A 17495-nucleotide genomic window follows, 5' to 3' on the forward strand; every position below is an offset into this window, starting at 1 on the left:
ATCCTTAAAGGAGCCCTATGAGCAGTCTGTCCATGCACGGTGGTGAGAGCACTGTGACATGGAAAGGAGAGTGTCACCATGGCAGATTTTCTCCGGGCGGTTGCCATGTGTGACATGGAAACACAAGGGTAGCAATTGTGTTTCCTGGGGGGTCTGTGGCACAGGAGAGACTCCTGTCTCCCTTGAAGGACTGCGTATTTGAATATCTGAAGGGTAGCAACTTGATCAGGATCCTGGGTGTTGTCTCACTGTTGAGTTTGTTTAGAAATTAGGTGGGAGGAGGGGGGGGTGTTTTGGAAAGTCTTCATCCAGGATATAGTGTTCGTAGTTTTTATAGTAGTAGTAGTTAAATAAAATTTTCTTTGTTACTAAGTTTGGGCCTGCTCTGCTCTGTTCCTGATCACATCTCACAGCAATTATTTAGAAAAGTATATTTTCATGGGGGCGCTGGCATCGCGCCAGTGTCAAACCATGACATAACTAAAAGCATAATTTTGGTTGGAAAGGTGAAAGTAAGGAAAGCTTCTTTTATTTCACAAAGCTTGAGCTTTCCTGTAGCTGATTTGACTATTGTGTACTAGTCAATTTAGTAGCATTTTGCTTTTCTGATTAGCTGGAAGTTGGGATTTTGTGGATAATGGAGTTTGAGAAGAGAGGCATGATAAACTGTATCACTTTTAAAGCAAGAAACCATTGTAAAAAGGATGACTGGAATAACATTAGGAAAATTACACCCTGGTTCCAGAGAGAAAAATCTTCTTCTGGAGACTTCAACAGAAAGACACTACTCTCCAACAGTTCTCTCCTGTAAAAGAGAGCCATATATTTTCAATGGCTTTATGCTCCCATTCTTCACCTGCACTTAGCTTCACACTCAGAATCTGGGCACAGCTGACTGTCTGTATCTAATCATTGTATTGTTCTCCCAAACTACACATTCCACCATTTGGGCACTGCGAATAGTACCTAAAATAGGACTGAACCCTAATTAGATACACTTGGTTGCAGGCTGTTCCCTGGCCTCTGCTGTACTCACTCTGTCTGCAAAGAGCTTATCAGGAGGCAGCTTCATGTATGCTTATATACTACTCTGAAAAACACAGTATTTAGCTGAGCTCTGACTGCTTTAATGGGAGAACAGCAGAGTCCAGGCAGGCATCAGACCCAAAGTACTGAGAAGCTCTTTCCAAACTAATAAGTGCAGTGGAAGTAGAAAAGTTGATCTTCAAGTACTATGTCTCACAAGCAGGAAAAGAAGAAAGGGAAATAGCAACATTTCATAAGCATTCATTCTATTATGATGTCCTCATGACATCTTTGCTTGAATGTGAAAAAACCAATGTGGTTAGAGGGGCAGTATTACTTGAAAAAGAAATAAGCCAGTGGTTAAGGCATTATATCCTTCAGACTATCCTTTAGATTTATAACTGCCTTTGGGGATGTTTTAGAAACAGAAAAACAACTCTTTCTGTGTGGAGAATTCCATGCATAAACTGTTTACCATGGTTAAATTCTTTTCTGATGGCACACTGGTCATCCTGTCCCTTTAATTACTATTTTATCCCCCCCCCAAAAAAAAAAGATCAACTGTTGAGAGCCCCTAATAAAAACTTAATTTGTTCTATGGCACTGGAGATCTGAAGGACCAAGACAAAGATATGTAGAGATCCTAGGCAACAATTCTGATGAGCTCTTCTAATGAAGTTTTGCCAATCTTGATCAGACAGACTATGAAACAGCAAGTAATTGAATCCAAAATGCCCATATGGGCAAGTAGTATCATATCCCCTGGACCACTCTATGCATAATTTAAATGAACACCCTACCAGAAAATTTACTGTCAAGTTCCTATAAGAAGGGTTGCCATAAATTTTCTGGGTTAATGGGATGTGACTGGAAACTTACCACAGAAAAACTCAACTGAGGACTGGCTATCACTCAAAACTGGAAGCAACTAAACTCGATAAAAGATTCCCAATTAAGTACTATCTATTAATATTTTACAATTCTACTTTTAAAGGAAACTGTCACTCATAAAGCAAATGAATGTAGAAGTGCTGCTGGGAAATGACATGTTATCATCTTTTGCAATTCAGTGTACTTTTCCTTAGCTTTGAACATATTTGTCATTAATCCTTATCTTCAAAACTCCTCTTTGCAAGTCTTGGAAAACTCTCTCTGAAATAAAAACCTTTCAAAAACAAATGCACTCACTCCATTTCAGGCAGTTTTAAAATCAACACTTTGCTTTTTTCCCCAAATTAGTAAGGATAACATAATTTTGAATTAGCAACAAAACACCAAGAACAAGCCTAATGTTTAACTTCTATTTAATGCCTACCCTCCTCCTCTTGGATTGCTCTTAAAATGTCTGTCTCTTGCATTGTTTATCTCTGCTTCTCTTCCAATAGCTCTGCACTTCTGTGACTCAGCCAGAGCAACTGACAACACACCATGGGCCCACAACTCCTCAGCAGCAAAATGGATCAACTGAAAAAAGGTCATGCTAGCCAGCAAGCAAATGCATGGTGCTGTTTAATTAGTGCTTAAGATGTGCAACAGGCTTCAGAGCATTGCTTTGTCTTAGTGTAGGACAAAAATGTTTCCTTTTGGAAAAATGGGGAACTTCTTTTTTTTTTCAAAATCAAACCACTTTTCTGGCTTCATTAATATCTGTTCTTCCACATTATTGCCTGCCATGCACTCATGGGAAGAGAAGAGCTCCAGATCAATGAGCAATTTTCCATTCCTTCTCTCTCCACCTTCCCTCCCACTTTCTTTATTCCAAACCATCACATTTACATGAGGTATTTTTATCAACAGTCTGACAAAACAATGTGCCTCAGATAGGTAATTTCATTTTTTGCCTTCCTAAAGAGCTGATAATATGAACTGAAAACACACAGAAGGGGAGAGCCTGGTCTACACAGACCACGAAGCTTTCTTCATCTAGTTATGTTAGAAAGGGGTGATCCTGAAATAATTTCCTCCAGTGTGAACCATGGAACCAAGCAAAAGTAAACTAAAATATGAAACAAATAGTAAAAGTTCATGCAAGTGCAATCAGAACTGAACCTAAATGTAGTTCTGGGGAAGACATTGTGACCGCTTCCCTCCTTAAGTCCAATGCTGCTAGGCATCCCCAGAGAATGGGTAAGGTTGGACAGAGCCAGGTACTATCTGCCCTTTCCCCCATAGTCCTGCAGAACAGCCCATCTAGTCCTGCCCAACTTTCCTCACACAATAAATAATTTTTCCTCTGTTAGGAAGAGCTCAGTAGCTTGGTAACTGATAATTAGATATCTATCCATGCTCTCTGCTGCTATATTTATAGGTGCATCTACAGATACTTCCACTTTCTTCAGCTAATTTGCATCTCATTAGCTTAATATTGATATCCATATGGCAGTGTATCAAGCACTTACTGAAAACCACCTAATTTTATGGTTATTTGGGTATCATCATCCCTGCTTAGCAGCAGAAGACACACAGGGTCTCCCCCAAATCCAAATGCAGCTCAGCAAGCTTAAACCTTCTCTTCTAAGAACACTTACAACACCAAACTATGCTTGATAGACAAAAAGCAGAGTTTTATATCTTCCACCAGCTTCTGTGGCAAAGGAACTGACACACAAAACAACCCCTTTTTTCCATCCAGTTTTTCAGTAGTAATCTTCATATTCTACTAGCAACTCATTAGAGCCTTTGAACATGTTACTGTCTTCAGGAAAGCATGAAAGATGTCAGACTACAAAAACAGATGTAGTTTTCCTCCAGGGTTTCTTAGCCTGTGGGTATCATCCACCACCAAGACATTCTGATACTAGTGTGTACGAGAGGAACTTCAGTTGGATAAAAAGAATATACACTGAGATACCTGTATAAAAAGGGATGATAGTCAGCAGGAAAACTCCACGCCTACTGTCTCATACCACCTCTTAATTTGCAGTGATATTGGATGCTTTGCATTGTTCCTCATGCAGATCTGTAATTTCTTCTTCATTTCCTGAATTCTGACATGTAAAAAGTCTCTCAGCTGGTGTTCGGTGTCCTGTCTTTGGATCACAACTGGCTTCTAAAACTGTGAGCCTTGTAGACCTACTACAGTAACTTTTTAATGGAATTTTCCTGCTCTAGTAAGGACCATACAAGATGTACATTAGCTTAATGCTTGAAATGAAATGAGAAACTTGCTAATAACGTCATTTAAAAATGGCATCAATTCTTTCCCATTCTGAAGTTCATCTGGCATCAAACAACTTGTGAAACCACAACCACTCAGCCAAACTTGAGTCTAAGATGCCCAAAGTAAGAGGAATGACATTTTAGGGCTGAAAGGGGCACATGCTGGAGAGGCATGCTGTGACACAGCGGGCAGCAGAGAAACTAGCCATAGAGGATGACAGTGGAAAGGATGGCTGAAATGCAGCAAGCACATTCACCATAACAAAAAGTGGTTCTGATGAGGCCCGGGAGGTGGCATGGAGGACAGATCACTCACCACAGCCTGCTCTGCTGGCTCAGCAGGGACGTCCTCCTTTTCCACAACAGCAGCAGCAACAGGGGTTTCCTCAACCTTAGGTTCCCCAGGTGGAGTTTCTTCAGCCTCAGTCTTTTGTTATTGATTTTTAAGCAGATAGTGGAAAAATTGTTGAGGAGCATATGATGTTGGGGAGGAAGAGGGAGAAAGGGAACTGTGCCTGGCACAGTGTTGCTTCAGGCTCAGTCTTGACAGGCTTTGTCCCCAGTAAAAGACAGCATGTAAAGGGCATTTTCATCATCAATGTTCTCTATGTAAAATGAGTCAGTCCTACATGCCTCCCTCACAAGGAAAGCTTCCTGAGTTACAGTGAGAGGTAATGGAAGTGGGGGAGAAAGCACTCAGTTTGCTCAAAAATGCTCCAGAAACTGCTGGCAAGGCCAGAAATTGAAACACTCACCCATGTGTACCAAACCCTGGTCTTCAAACATGAGACGTAAAAATTACCTCCTCCTCCCTGGTTCTGTCTGCTCTCAGACAATATACCCTCCTCCAGTGAGGGTAAGAAGCAATGTCATTTTAAAAGGAACTAAAAGCCACAACTTACCAAAGGCTCTTCCACATTCTCATTTGATTGCACTGTAAATGCAGAGATATCCTAGACACAGAAATAAAAAACAATAATGTAAAAATATTTGAGACAGTTTATTTGCAGGTGTCCATCAAAGACCTGACTTTTTAATGGTTTATTCAGGTACAATCACTAAGTACATTTACATAGAATAAGATGGCAAATAAACTTAACTAAAAATTATTTTTCTATTATTTAATTATTTAATTATCTAACTATTAATATTAAAACTTTTTTTTCAGTTTTATAGTCAATGTTTCTTAACCAACATTTTTTATCTCACTAAAGGTAGCAAATACATGTGATTCACATCCTTCATTAAATACGTGTGATTCACAAGGACTTCATTTAAGGTGCAATGCACTTCTAAGTTGTGGAACTTTGAATCCTTTTTGTAGATTACACATGGCTGTGCTTGGAGAGTACACCAGCTCTAAGGTACTTTCCTCTTGATCATGGGCTTTTATTTTAATAATAAATATAGCAATTACAAATATAAAATTTGACCTATATTAAGTAAAAAAATAGAGGTGTTTCCCAACATCTCACTCACTCAAACCAATTAATTTGCAAAATATTGCTGGGCCAAATTATTTTCCTACCACAGAGAAGAGAGAAAATATGTATTTTCTCCAGATAAACATTTTGCCTTAATTATTAGATCCTTGTGCTTTTCCCCTTCTGTCTGGATCCTTTACTACACTAAATGTCCTGGAACAGAACAGGTAATCATTGGGAGACTCACTTTCATCTTTGTATAAGCTGAGCCTTTTTGAGTACTTTTAAAATTTGGTGTACAGGGTGTGCTGTGGTTGAGCCAGTCTCTAAGAGAATGCTGGAAAATAAGGCCCCAGGTAATTCACCTGAAATTTGGGATCTTTGACACAGCCCTGGAATCTGAAAGCTGGACACGGTGTTTTTATGTGCTGTATCTCTGTGATGCATACCACACACTCACCATCAGCACCAAAGCAGATAAATAACTTAGGTCAAACTTTGAGAGTAAAATGTATCTTAACGGAAAATTAAGAAAAAAAATAAAACTCACTACGCATTTACACACAGAGTTACTGAAAATAGGTGAAACTGAAAATGTGCTTTACAGGACTTTGCGATTGTGAGAAAAATAATCCACAAAAGAGCACAATAAAAAAGCTAGACCAGCCATTTTAGGAGAAAATAGCTGTACCACTAAGGTAGTCAGATCTTTTTGCTTTACACTCAGTCAGGCCAAGAGTCCTAAGGGTACTAGAATCTTTCTAGCAACATCTAAGAGTTTCTGACAACAGACAAGGTCTGGATTTGAGACAATATCCTGTTTCAATGTAGCTTGTCTGTAGAACAGATTTCCTGAATTTGTATAGCCAGTTCTAGTGCCTTCCTAGTAGCACAGAAAAAAATTATCTCAAAACCTGTTTATTTCTTACCTGTGCAAATCCATTAAATGCTATGGTGGATGCCTAAGTAGAAGTGAAGATCAGAACAAATTATCATTTGTTTACTAAATCCAAAAATGAGTTAAAACATTTTTATTTTGCAAAATAAATGTAGGCCAGACATAAAAAAAAAAGGAACAAAAAAGAAAAAAAGAGAGGAAAAAATAAAATGAAGGGTAAGGCAGCAAGAAATTTTTACAACAGTGGTATCTGATAACAAACATCACAGGCTTAAAGGAAACAACAAAAAGAAAAAGTAGAGTACCTTAAATATTTTTAAAAAACAATAATTAAAAAAAGACCAGGTGCATTTAAAGATCTACAGATAAAACACAAAAGCTGCCAGACACAATGTGTCTTCACAGTTCAATGCTTCATTCACCATTTTGAAAGGCATTTTTGTCAGCCTGCTTGAAGGGCTGAAGGGCACCATACCATGAAGAATTGCATGGCAATCTTTCAAAAAAAGAATAGCATGGACTTAGGAAGGGCAGTAGGAAACACACAAATGGAGTGTTTTTAAACAACAAGCTTATGCATGGCCTAAGGAACTCTTTGTCTAGACTACGCTACACACTGGGGTAGGTACCTCTTCTTTATCAGCCTCAATTTCCTGGTACAACAATCCATATCTCCGGTTAGCAATTTCATCTTCAGATAAATCTGAGTTGTTGGTTTCATTGTCTTTAGGACTAGTTGAACTCTCGGTGCTAGCATTTCTGGAATTTCCCATTTGAAACAGAGATAAGGGTCTAGCTAGCTCCTTGCTCGGTCCAGGATTGCTAATGCCTGCCTGCTCCCCAGGCAAACCTTGTTTTACTAGCGTCTCCTGAATTATGTGGCCTGTGCTTGCACCTACTTCCCCCCAGCTGTTCTCCGTAGATCCTAGGTCTTTTGTAGACCATTTATTACTAATGCCTAACCAAACATTTTCCATGTCACCTTCCTCTGAGTTTTGCTGCTTGGGGAAAAAGGGCCAATTATCCAGTCCATTGGCTTGGCTATCTGACAGACTAGAAAAACCCCAAGAATCATTAGTAACTGTTGGATCCCAGTTTGCCAGCCAGGGCTCTGTTTCCAAGGCTTCAGGGACACCACTGCTAATCACTTCAGTGACTGCTGTTGCTGTCCTACCTGTCACTTGGTTATCTGCATTATCTAGGCAAGGATTATCACAGCTTGTGCTAACAGCATCAGCTGCCTTGGGCAGCAGTGCCCACTGTTCTTCAGCAGCAGCTTGACCTTTAGTACCAGTACTACCATTTGGGAGGTGGCTGATGCTATTATCTTCAGTTCCTTTACCAGACTCTTCTGCATTCAATAATTCAGCATCACATAGATCACTTCCAGTATCTGAAGGGTACTTTCCTGTGTGGTCAGTTATCTCTAGGTCAACATGTGCCCTCATGTTTATACACTCCATGGATGTACTCTGTCCAGTACCACTGTCAGTTTGATCTAAGGCCTCCTCAAATGTATTTTCACAGCCCTCATCCCAGATATCAGGGACCCTCTCAGGCTCAGAGCCAGTGCCTTCTATAGTCTTACAGTTGTACGCCCCTATTTTGTCCCCACTTTCCAGACCTGTGCTCAATGATGGTATTTCTCTGTATGTCTCCTCAATGACATTGACCTGTTTGAATTCTTCTTCTGTAGAGTTTTCTAGGGTAGCACCACTAGCTCTCCCAGTATCCCCATAATTATCTTCAAACTCAAGTAAATTTTCTACCTCTGTGCTGACTAAAATTTCAAGATCTGATTTTGCTAAACCGTTATGAAATTCTGCCTCACTGTTTCCTTTGGTTTCACAACCTTGCTCTTCCAGTTCCTCTGTACCTTCTACCTCCTTATAGTTAGCTCCAGTCTCTACCTTTTCACTTGGCTTGACACCTGCCCACTCGTCTTCCTCACGCTCTTCCTCTGCCTTCTGCACATCACATGGGAGTGGTTCATCCAACAAGCTATCAGTTCCCAGGATAGGTGCCTCAAAACTGGTTACGTTCTCTAAAGGCTGATTGATCACCACATCTTTCCACACGACACTTTTGGCATCCAACTGGTCCTCCAGTGAAGTCCTCTGGTTTTCGCTTACAGAAGCTGACCCTGGTGCAGCATCCTCCTGCTCACCTACTGTAGGCCAAACATTAGCAGGCAGAGTACCCGTGGATTCGCTTGAGGTTTGCTCTACCCTGGGGAAAAGCAAAGAACTGCCTGCAGTAATTTCCTGGCTGATACTAGGTGTGCTAACATCTGGGCCCCAGTTGAGTGAACCTAGATCAGTTTGAGATCTGTTAGTATCTTCTGATGACCCACTGTTTGGGGTTTCCTCCATGATCAGGTTACACAGGGAAAGACTTTTTGAAGAATCAGGCTTTAAGCAGACAGAAAAGCAAAGAAAAAACATAAGATGAAATAGATAAAGGCGGACTTGATGAGAAAACACAACATTTATATTTTACAAGAGCAATTTTAATCTAAAGAATGAAGTGACTACATTAAGCAATTTCAGGAAAAGCTATGTGATTTGCAACATCTGAAGGCAATAAATTGCAATGCAAAAGAGCAACACTGATACACAAAACCAGAAAACTATGTATATTACACCGCAGTGATTAAAGAAGTCTCTAGAGAGGTTGTGATTTTGGGAGGAAGTTTGCTTACCGGCTGTGCCAATTCGCTGCTTGTCTGTATAGAACGAAGTCATACAAATAAAACACAGAGAAGAATAATATTATTTACTTTGATACAGCAGTAGTTCATTAATTAGCAGCTCTCTAATCAGCTGCAGTTACCAAATCAGAGTGGGGAAGGAGTGGCGGATCCTTTCCCACCACTCCACCCAAGACTAATTCCAGGCCTGTGAATTTCAAACCTCTGAATTACATTATAAAAGAAGTTCTTAATGTATGTTGACTATTGATCACGTCTTGCTTTCCCCTGTGAGTCACTGACATTTTGGTTTCTAATGTTTAGCTATGAAGTACACTAGCATTTTTAAAAAATAGAGCAAAGATGAAAAAAATGATAATACAGGATAAATACATAACATTAAAAAGCTATAAATAAAACTATGCAAAAAGAAGATATTGATAAAGCTATCTAATCTAAGTTTAGAGCAATTCTCAACATTTCTGGGTTATTTCATGTGGTCCAGATATTTGCAGCCTTGAAAGTTTGGCTAGCCTACATACATGACTGTTTTTATCAAGCTTTATTTAACCTCACTCAATATAAGGACATATGCATTTAATATACATCATGTGTGGAATGTGAAAAAAACTGCTGTGAATCTGAGTACATGACAAGCATTCACAGATTTCTGTGCTGGCTGAAGCTACAAAAGGTCAAGCAAGAACATATGAGGCTCCATGTCAAGTCTACCCAGCTAACTCCATTACATACAGTCAAAAGAAAGCTCACAAAAATGGGTTGTTTTCTTCTTGCAGATTATTTTATCTGATTTGGCACCAGGAGGAAGAAGGAAGGATTCATGCAGTTTCCTATAGCAGCGGTTTCTTTTGTGAATAACTTCATTTCACTGTATTGCCCACAAAGACAAGCTAAATTCTGTCTTTACTCCTAATTTTGAGAAAATGGTTGTCTGTCAGGTTAATGGATACCTTCAGGTATTTAAAACAAGTGACTTATATCCATTATTACGTTCCAATAGCTGTACTTTGGGTATATTAAAAACAAGACACTTAGCTGTAGTGATTGTGAAACGTTTAGCCTAGATTTCTGACATCATTTAGGTTTTGTAGGCTAAACAACAGAGATTATTTTTTGTTGTTAGATTTAAAAGATACCCAGTGGCTTCATATACTTGAAAGAGTTTTTTCATGGTCTGTGAATTCTTTATCTCGGCTTTTGGTAAAAGAATTGTAAATCCAAGTTTAAGTTACAAAATCAGAGAAATCACAGAAATACTATTATGTATGTCAGGCTTACCGTCCACAGATCCCATGGCAATGTCTGGAAAAAGTAGTGAAAAAAAGAGCTTGTCAGAAAAATACCATTCCTGTACTGTATGTCCAACATGCTACATAACAATGCCCATTAAGTAAGAAGAGATAACTTATTTATATGCCTGCTTATAGTACATACATTATTTTATACATTAGCACATGTCCATGTGTGTATGTCTCTGTATGTATCTGCATAATACTTTTGGTTATAAAGGATGGGAAGTATGCAATGCATTTTGGTATTTCCCACTACAAAGTAGTTGTTGCTTTCCAGCAAACTCGCATTGCTGTGTGCATGAGTAAGGTTCAGAGCTGGGGACTGAGTGACTTTCAATAGGTATACAAGCCTCTGCAAGGTGTCAGCTTTAAAGAGCTTACAAAGTTGGGGTTTTCTAGCCAGTTAAAAATGACACAGCTATCCACTGACAATAAGTGGGCTTCCTCACAACACTGACACTAGAAAGGAAAATGGCATACTATTTGGGAAAGGAAATAAGAAAGTTGACCAATATTTTCTTTTTCTTGTCCAGTTTGTTAATTAATGCTAGTGACCTTTCAACAGAAGAGCTAAACAGACGAATGAAAAGCAGCAGACTTCATGCCAAATATTTACAGCCTACCACATGAGACAGAACTCTGCTGGTTCATACCAAAAGAGAAGAGAACCAGACAGGTCTAGAAAGGTCCCTGCTAATGCAGCCATAGAAACAGAAAAGCAATTGAAGGAAGGACAGACCAGGGCTCACCTACTGTGGTTGGATCCCCCTGGCAGAGCAGTGGAGGGAGGTAATTTATTAAATTAACAACAGACAAGTCATGCCAAGCCTTCCAAGGCATCATGCACAGATGACTACTCCTGTCTTCACATCACTACTTCAGCTGTTTGCTGAATGGAAAATATCCATGACTGAAGCAAAAACTATACACATATGGAAATACCATTTAAGGCTCTCTTCTTAATCTCCCTGCAAGCACAGGGCTCTGCAGCCACAGGTTTCATTTTCTCTATACTGCCATAGTAATGACCCTGTCAACTCCAGTGAGAAAAAGACCCAGACTTCAGGGCTGTCTTCCCTTCTAAAATTACGGTGTTCTGACTCATCCACAGCTCTTGTAGTTGTGGGTCATCCTTTCTCATATGGCTTTGTTCTGCAGAAAGGTGAAAGGAGTGAGTAAAGGCGCTCAGTGAATGCTTCCTATGCCCCTAAATTAAAAGTTACTATGTAACTTTTTTAACACAAATTTTCTACACATAATTATTTTCTGTATTTCATGGTATAGTTGAATATAAAATAACCTTTTCACTAAAGTAATAAACTTTTCTACAATCTGTACAATATGATGTCAGAACAAATATGTTTTGTCATAAAAGTTAAGTATCTTTTGTTTCATGATCCCATTGCTCTAATCAGCATTATTATAAAACAAGCTGAAAGACTAGTTAGCAAAATCCCACTTAGTCTTTTCTGTCACTGCTGAATGCTATGGAATGTCACTTGCCTTCCCCTTCCTTTTCTCTGTTTAGAGGGAGAAAAAACATAACAAGTAAAATGCACAAAGCTTCTGCTAGAATGGAACACTTCACATAGCAAATCTCAATGAGAAAATTCAGCTAATGTTCAGAGTGTTGATAGTGTATCATTTTGCTGAGAGCACATACCCTGCCAGAGATCACTACAAATCTCATTACATAACTAGGGCTTCACACTGAATATGAAATTAATTAACTGAGGTAGAGATCAGCAGAGAATCAGGACCATCTCAGCCTTAAAGCTTCTTGTCTTTTCACTCCTTTCCCAGTGCTGCATTTCTGAACAGCTGATAAGTCTTCTCATGTCTCACAGAACAAGCCAGATTAATGATAGGTCTTGCTAACAGTGTACTAACATTATTTCTTTGTGTACAAAACTGGGATACAGACATGCTGGCCATGAGATCTTCCCTACTTTGCTACTTGCCCTCTGGGTAGTGAGGGTGAATGGGTAGTGAGGGTGAATTCTAGATTTTAAAATAGCATGTCCTGTAGGATAAGCCAACGAATATCAGCAACTTGATATATTAGCATTTTCCTTTTTTTAATTTTTTTTTCATATTGGTACAAAAAACTACCATTACAAATATTACTACTGAATGTAGACTTTCAATAACACAACATTCTACAAGAAAACACCCTATTCCATACTCTAATTTTCCTTGAGGATAGGTCTAAAGTAGATTAATAGCAAAAACACTCAGATCATACCACTGCTTGATACATAAACTCTATCACAGTAAAGAATCTGCATGCTGACTCCATGAGACCTAGGTCCTCTAAGGCATCTTTCCAGACATGAAGAATCAAAGGTCAGGAAAGCTGTCAGAAAAACAAGCACTGGAGAATAATAATATTTACACTAACAGTTATTCTAACAATAGAAAATAAGAGCATGCTAAAGTCAAGGCCAAGGTACCAGCAACCATTCTCATCAGCAGACATCTTATTTTATCACCTAACAAGTTCCTCTCCCTTCCAATACATCATCAAGTACATGACTACTGACAAGGAAGACAGAAGGCTGACTTGTGCTTCTCAGGAAGATAAAGTTTTTCAGATACTTCTTGTTAATACATGAGGCAAACCCTTTCTACCAAACACAGTATATTGCATTCATATGCTTTGACTATGTCATGGCAAACAGATACCTGAGACATGGGTGAATGACTAACTCCTGTTGATACAGCTTCTGGCTTGAAAGGGTCGAAGTCCAAATCCAGTAACGATTCCTCTTTCTTAGCTTCAGGTACTTCATTCTTTTAGAAGAGAAATATAACTCATGAAAAACTTGTCTTTTAAAAGCTGACCCGAGCAGTAAAATATTAAAATAATAAAGAAAAAAACCAAAACATCCCACAGATTTATTAGCTGTGGTGCACACCAGAAGGGGCGTAAGTTCTGAAGATTTTCCTGAGCTTTAGTATAAGTTTTACTTTTATGAGATTCACTCTTATGATGTCTTTGGTTTCTCTGTAGTAGAGCTTTGTCTTTTCAGGCTAAACAGTCACAGCCCTATGAAAGAAGTGCTGAGTGCATCACTTGATGGTGAAGGCCCTTTTAAAGTGCTTTGAAACACACATTAAAGTTATAAACTACATAAATGACACCCAGTGTCCATACATTTGAAGAAGTTAGTCTCTCCCCAAACACAAACATTAGTAAAACGCCAATACAGAAGGATCTAAATGCATTTGAACTAAGTTTTAATTCTGAACATGTATACCAATTTACAATTAATGCTGTCTTTAGCTCTAAACTTTAGCAAACATCTGATAGTACGGCACTGGAAGGTTGTCCAGTAAGGTTGCGTACTGGAAGGCTGCCAAGTAAGGTTGCCCAGAGTAGTCATGGATGTTCCATCCCTAAAAGTGTTCAAAGCCACGCTGGATGGGACTTTGAGCAACCTGGTCAAGTGAGAGCTATCCCTGTCCATGGCATGGATCTTTAGGATGGATGATCTTTAAAGTCTCTTTCAACCAAAACCATTTTATGATTCTATGAGATGCTCTTATTAAACTGGATTACACGGTAGAGGTGTTTTTGGTTTGCAATAAATTAGCCAAGGCTTCTGAGGTCACTATAAAAACATATACACATATATATGTTCAATGGGCTACAGGTCTTTTTCTGCTATAAATTAATCTGAAAAAACGATTTGAATTAGTGTGAAACTATTGCTGAGATTTAATTATCATTAAATGAAAATTATCTAGGCAAGCATCATGGTCTTCCTAACAAGTACTGCCTGCTGCTAGTTGTTCAGTTAAAACGTGAGAGAGCCTGTATGACTGGGCAAATTTATTGCAATGTGGCATGTATAAATCCAGCAAAACTAGGAGATAATAATAATTATGACAATGATAGTAAAATAAATGAGCAAAGATTTCTATTATTAAAACATTTAGGAGTATAAACGTTCCAAGTTACTGTTACTATTGCTAAACAGATGTTCAAAGTTAGGTAATTAATGGCTTCCATTATACCACAAAACACCTTAACTCTCTGTGTCACCTGCAAGCATGTTCAAAAGAGCTCCTCAGCTCCTGTGTTAGGAAGGACAGAGTGGCCTAGAACTCTTCAGTCTGTAAGAGGTGCTAGGGGTGATGTGAGAAGGGGTGACGTCTCTAACAGTGTGAGAGGCACAGGGGTTTGGCTACTTCCTGATTCTTCAGGGAGGCAGGAAAGCACTTGGCAGCAAAGCTGATGGGGGGAAAATGTAAAATAAAGAAGTGGTGCTGCCCCATGCGGCACAGGGTGCAGCTGGGGACCTTCTTGGCTTCCTGTAGTGTGAATGTGAAAAATGTACACATGCTGAAAGACTGAATAAATTTGTGGCAAAGTAGTCTGCTGAGGCTTACTAAATAGGTAGAAATTATGTTGAGGAAGCCCCAGAGCAGCAAATGAATGGAGGCTAAGAGACTCTAGTAGAAGAGGGTGCCAGGAGTACCAACATTCTTGACTTATCTTCTTTCTTTGGCCTTCTGGCATCACTGGTGATGACAGATAACTGGTCTGATACACGGAAGCCTGTGTTATAGTCTCACAGTTTAAAAAGTCAAATCCACCACTCCCACCAGTAACCAACATTACATTCATTCTCTGATGCCTTCCATTGAGTGTATTTAGATTTCATCACACATGGTCTTGAGGCACTAATACTCATATGGTCATACAACTTGATGAAACAACAGCATTTGCTGGCATATAATCATAATTGGATGGAGACAGAAAAGATGTCTCCTTTCACTGAGGTTTGAGAATGAAGGTGCTACCTTTGGGGACTGAATCAAATTACCAGGAGTCTTACTTTGGCCATAGACCAGATAAGGTATTGGAAGTGACAGGGTATTGATCACAGATAGCAAAAGTTACCCGTGCCCCTCAGACCAAAATGAAGAGAACACTGAACTTTAGTGACAAAGGCACAAATAAACATACAGAGTACCTAAGATACCTCATTACAGGGAGATGCAGGAGAAACAGCAACCTCAGGAAATCCCTCAATAAGGGACAAAGCTATGACAAGAAGGTCTGCCAAATATCCTGTATTTATTCCACCACAGCATGATGAAGCATGAATAAATTAAACATCTGAAAGAGGCAACTGTGGCAGAAGCAAGGCTGTACCTCTCAGAGGTATGTACAAGGAATGAAGAAGGCACAAGAAACGTTCAAGGACTACCAGAACTCTTACTCTCTCTCTGTACTCAGTCTGTACAAGCCTTAAAATAGCCTTAGCAGTTATGGACCATTCACTTCAGAGCTGTCAGGCACACTCAGACACATTATGTATCTGTAGGGGGCATATAAAGGCCTACAATGTCCAAGTTAGTAACTGGACAGTAGGGAGAAATGTGATGTGAAGAAAAGAAGAAATAAAGCAAGGAACACACATTTTTGAATGATCCTTTCATCTGGTGACCCAGACATTTCATCTTCTCACCTCCTTCTTTTACTAGGCAGTAATTAAATCCATTTTTGACAATGAATAACCTGTATGTGTAAGACACTGTTGAATCAGTGCACAAATATTTAACAGCATCAAGCAGAACTGTCTTTCACCATCTAGCACTAATGCAGCAAATGCATCAGTATTGCTTAGTAAAGAAGGAGGAACAACAACAGGAACAACAACAACAACAATTACAGGACATTTGTGTTTCAAGGAACAAAAGTTTGGCCTGTTTGTAATCCTCTCCAAAACACTGCACCAAAGCAGCAAAGCTCTACTCATCAGTCTGTTGGTTTTGTGCCTCTGCATGAGCAGTGTCTGGGATACCAGTGGTGGTCCCTTGGGAAGTCCTGTACCATTGGCAGGCTCTGCAGGCCTAACAGCTTTCTCCATACTGCTCAACAAGGGCTTTGGGAGTATAGGAGGAGCCCTAAACATCAAGAGAAATAAGTCCATATTTCCTGTGGATTTCATACTATATATTTTCTTTAACTGATTCACATACACAAGGATACAAAATCTATACGTCACATTATTTGGGTATGTCTCTACATACCCACAGATCTCAGATATAGTAAAGATGCTTTAGTGATGCGGGTGGGTTTTGTGGAGGGAGAAGTGCAGATGATTGGTGAGAAGGTGGCCAGGGAATAGCTTAGGATACTCCCTGGGCATTGACTGTGGAAGAGGGAAGGGCATAAATCACTCACTAAAGGGAGATCCTTTTTCCTTGAGAGATAAGGAAAAGATTTCAGTTCTCATAAGCATGCCCACTTTTATTATGCCATTGCATTTCTATGCCAATCTCTTACAGAAAGGTTATATGGATTCTGGAAATGTGACACTAATTTATAGCCTTGTTCTGGTGTAATCTCTTAATGGAAAAGCAAACCAGTTTCATTTCTGCTTCCCTGGATGGCCTGACGTATGCATGTTAGCTGGATACAGTATTTAATGCAAGGGGCCACATCTAGCACAGGTTACACCAACTCTATCCAGTGATTTCAAGGCTCATGCTCCTGGAGTAATTAATCCCTATGAAGTCAGGGTACAGTGATGCGAAAGATCTGTCATCCCCCTTCAGAAAGAGTGCCTACCAGCAGCTGCATTCTGGGAGTAGCCTTTAATTGTTTAATTGCATGGAGACTTAACTATAAATAGATTATCTTAGATCAACTCTCAGCATGTAATGCAACCTTGATGCATTTAAATCTCAAACATGACTGTGTCACAGTATTTTCAGTCACACCTCTCAGGAAATTGCTCTTTTTTTCAATATGCTAGCAGTGTTAGCACTTTTGAGTGATTATGTGTGACCTATTCAAAGGCAAAACACCATATGTGTAACTCTTTCAAGATAGCAGAAAGTGGCAATTGTGCCTCTGCCTTGTACTTTCGCCCTCCTCTTCCCTCCCCATGAAGATCAGCCTCTGGGGCACTATCTTGGAGAACTTAGGGTGATTACACGGTTGGACCTCTACACAATACACTGAAGCT

At 39.4% G+C, this 17495-nt stretch overlaps 1 protein-coding gene across 2 annotated transcripts in view; it reads right to left on the reverse strand.

Annotated features, from left to right (window-relative positions):
- The window catches only part of AMPH (amphiphysin), a 124922-nt gene that overhangs the window by 15340 nt on the left and 92087 nt on the right, over positions 1 to 17495 (reverse strand). Inside the window, exons 12-18 of one of the 2 annotated variants that reach the window (XM_068201569.1) lie at positions 13195 to 13302; positions 10496 to 10519; positions 9209 to 9232; positions 7137 to 8918; positions 6539 to 6571; positions 5088 to 5138; positions 4502 to 4612 (exon numbers count right to left, since the gene is read on the reverse strand). In XM_068201569.1, the coding sequence (XP_068057670.1) occupies positions 4502 to 4612; positions 5088 to 5138; positions 6539 to 6571; positions 7137 to 8918; positions 9209 to 9232; positions 10496 to 10519; positions 13195 to 13302 (2133 nt within the window). The remainder of the gene's footprint in view (positions 1 to 4501; positions 4613 to 5087; positions 5139 to 6538; positions 6572 to 7136; positions 8919 to 9208; positions 9233 to 10495; positions 10520 to 13194; positions 13303 to 17495) is intronic. The other variant, XM_068201578.1, reaches the window with a different exon arrangement.

This window comes from Anomalospiza imberbis, chromosome 1, assembly GCF_031753505.1.
Source record: "Anomalospiza imberbis isolate Cuckoo-Finch-1a 21T00152 chromosome 1, ASM3175350v1, whole genome shotgun sequence".
Lineage (NCBI taxonomy): Eukaryota > Metazoa > Chordata > Aves > Passeriformes > Viduidae > Anomalospiza > Anomalospiza imberbis.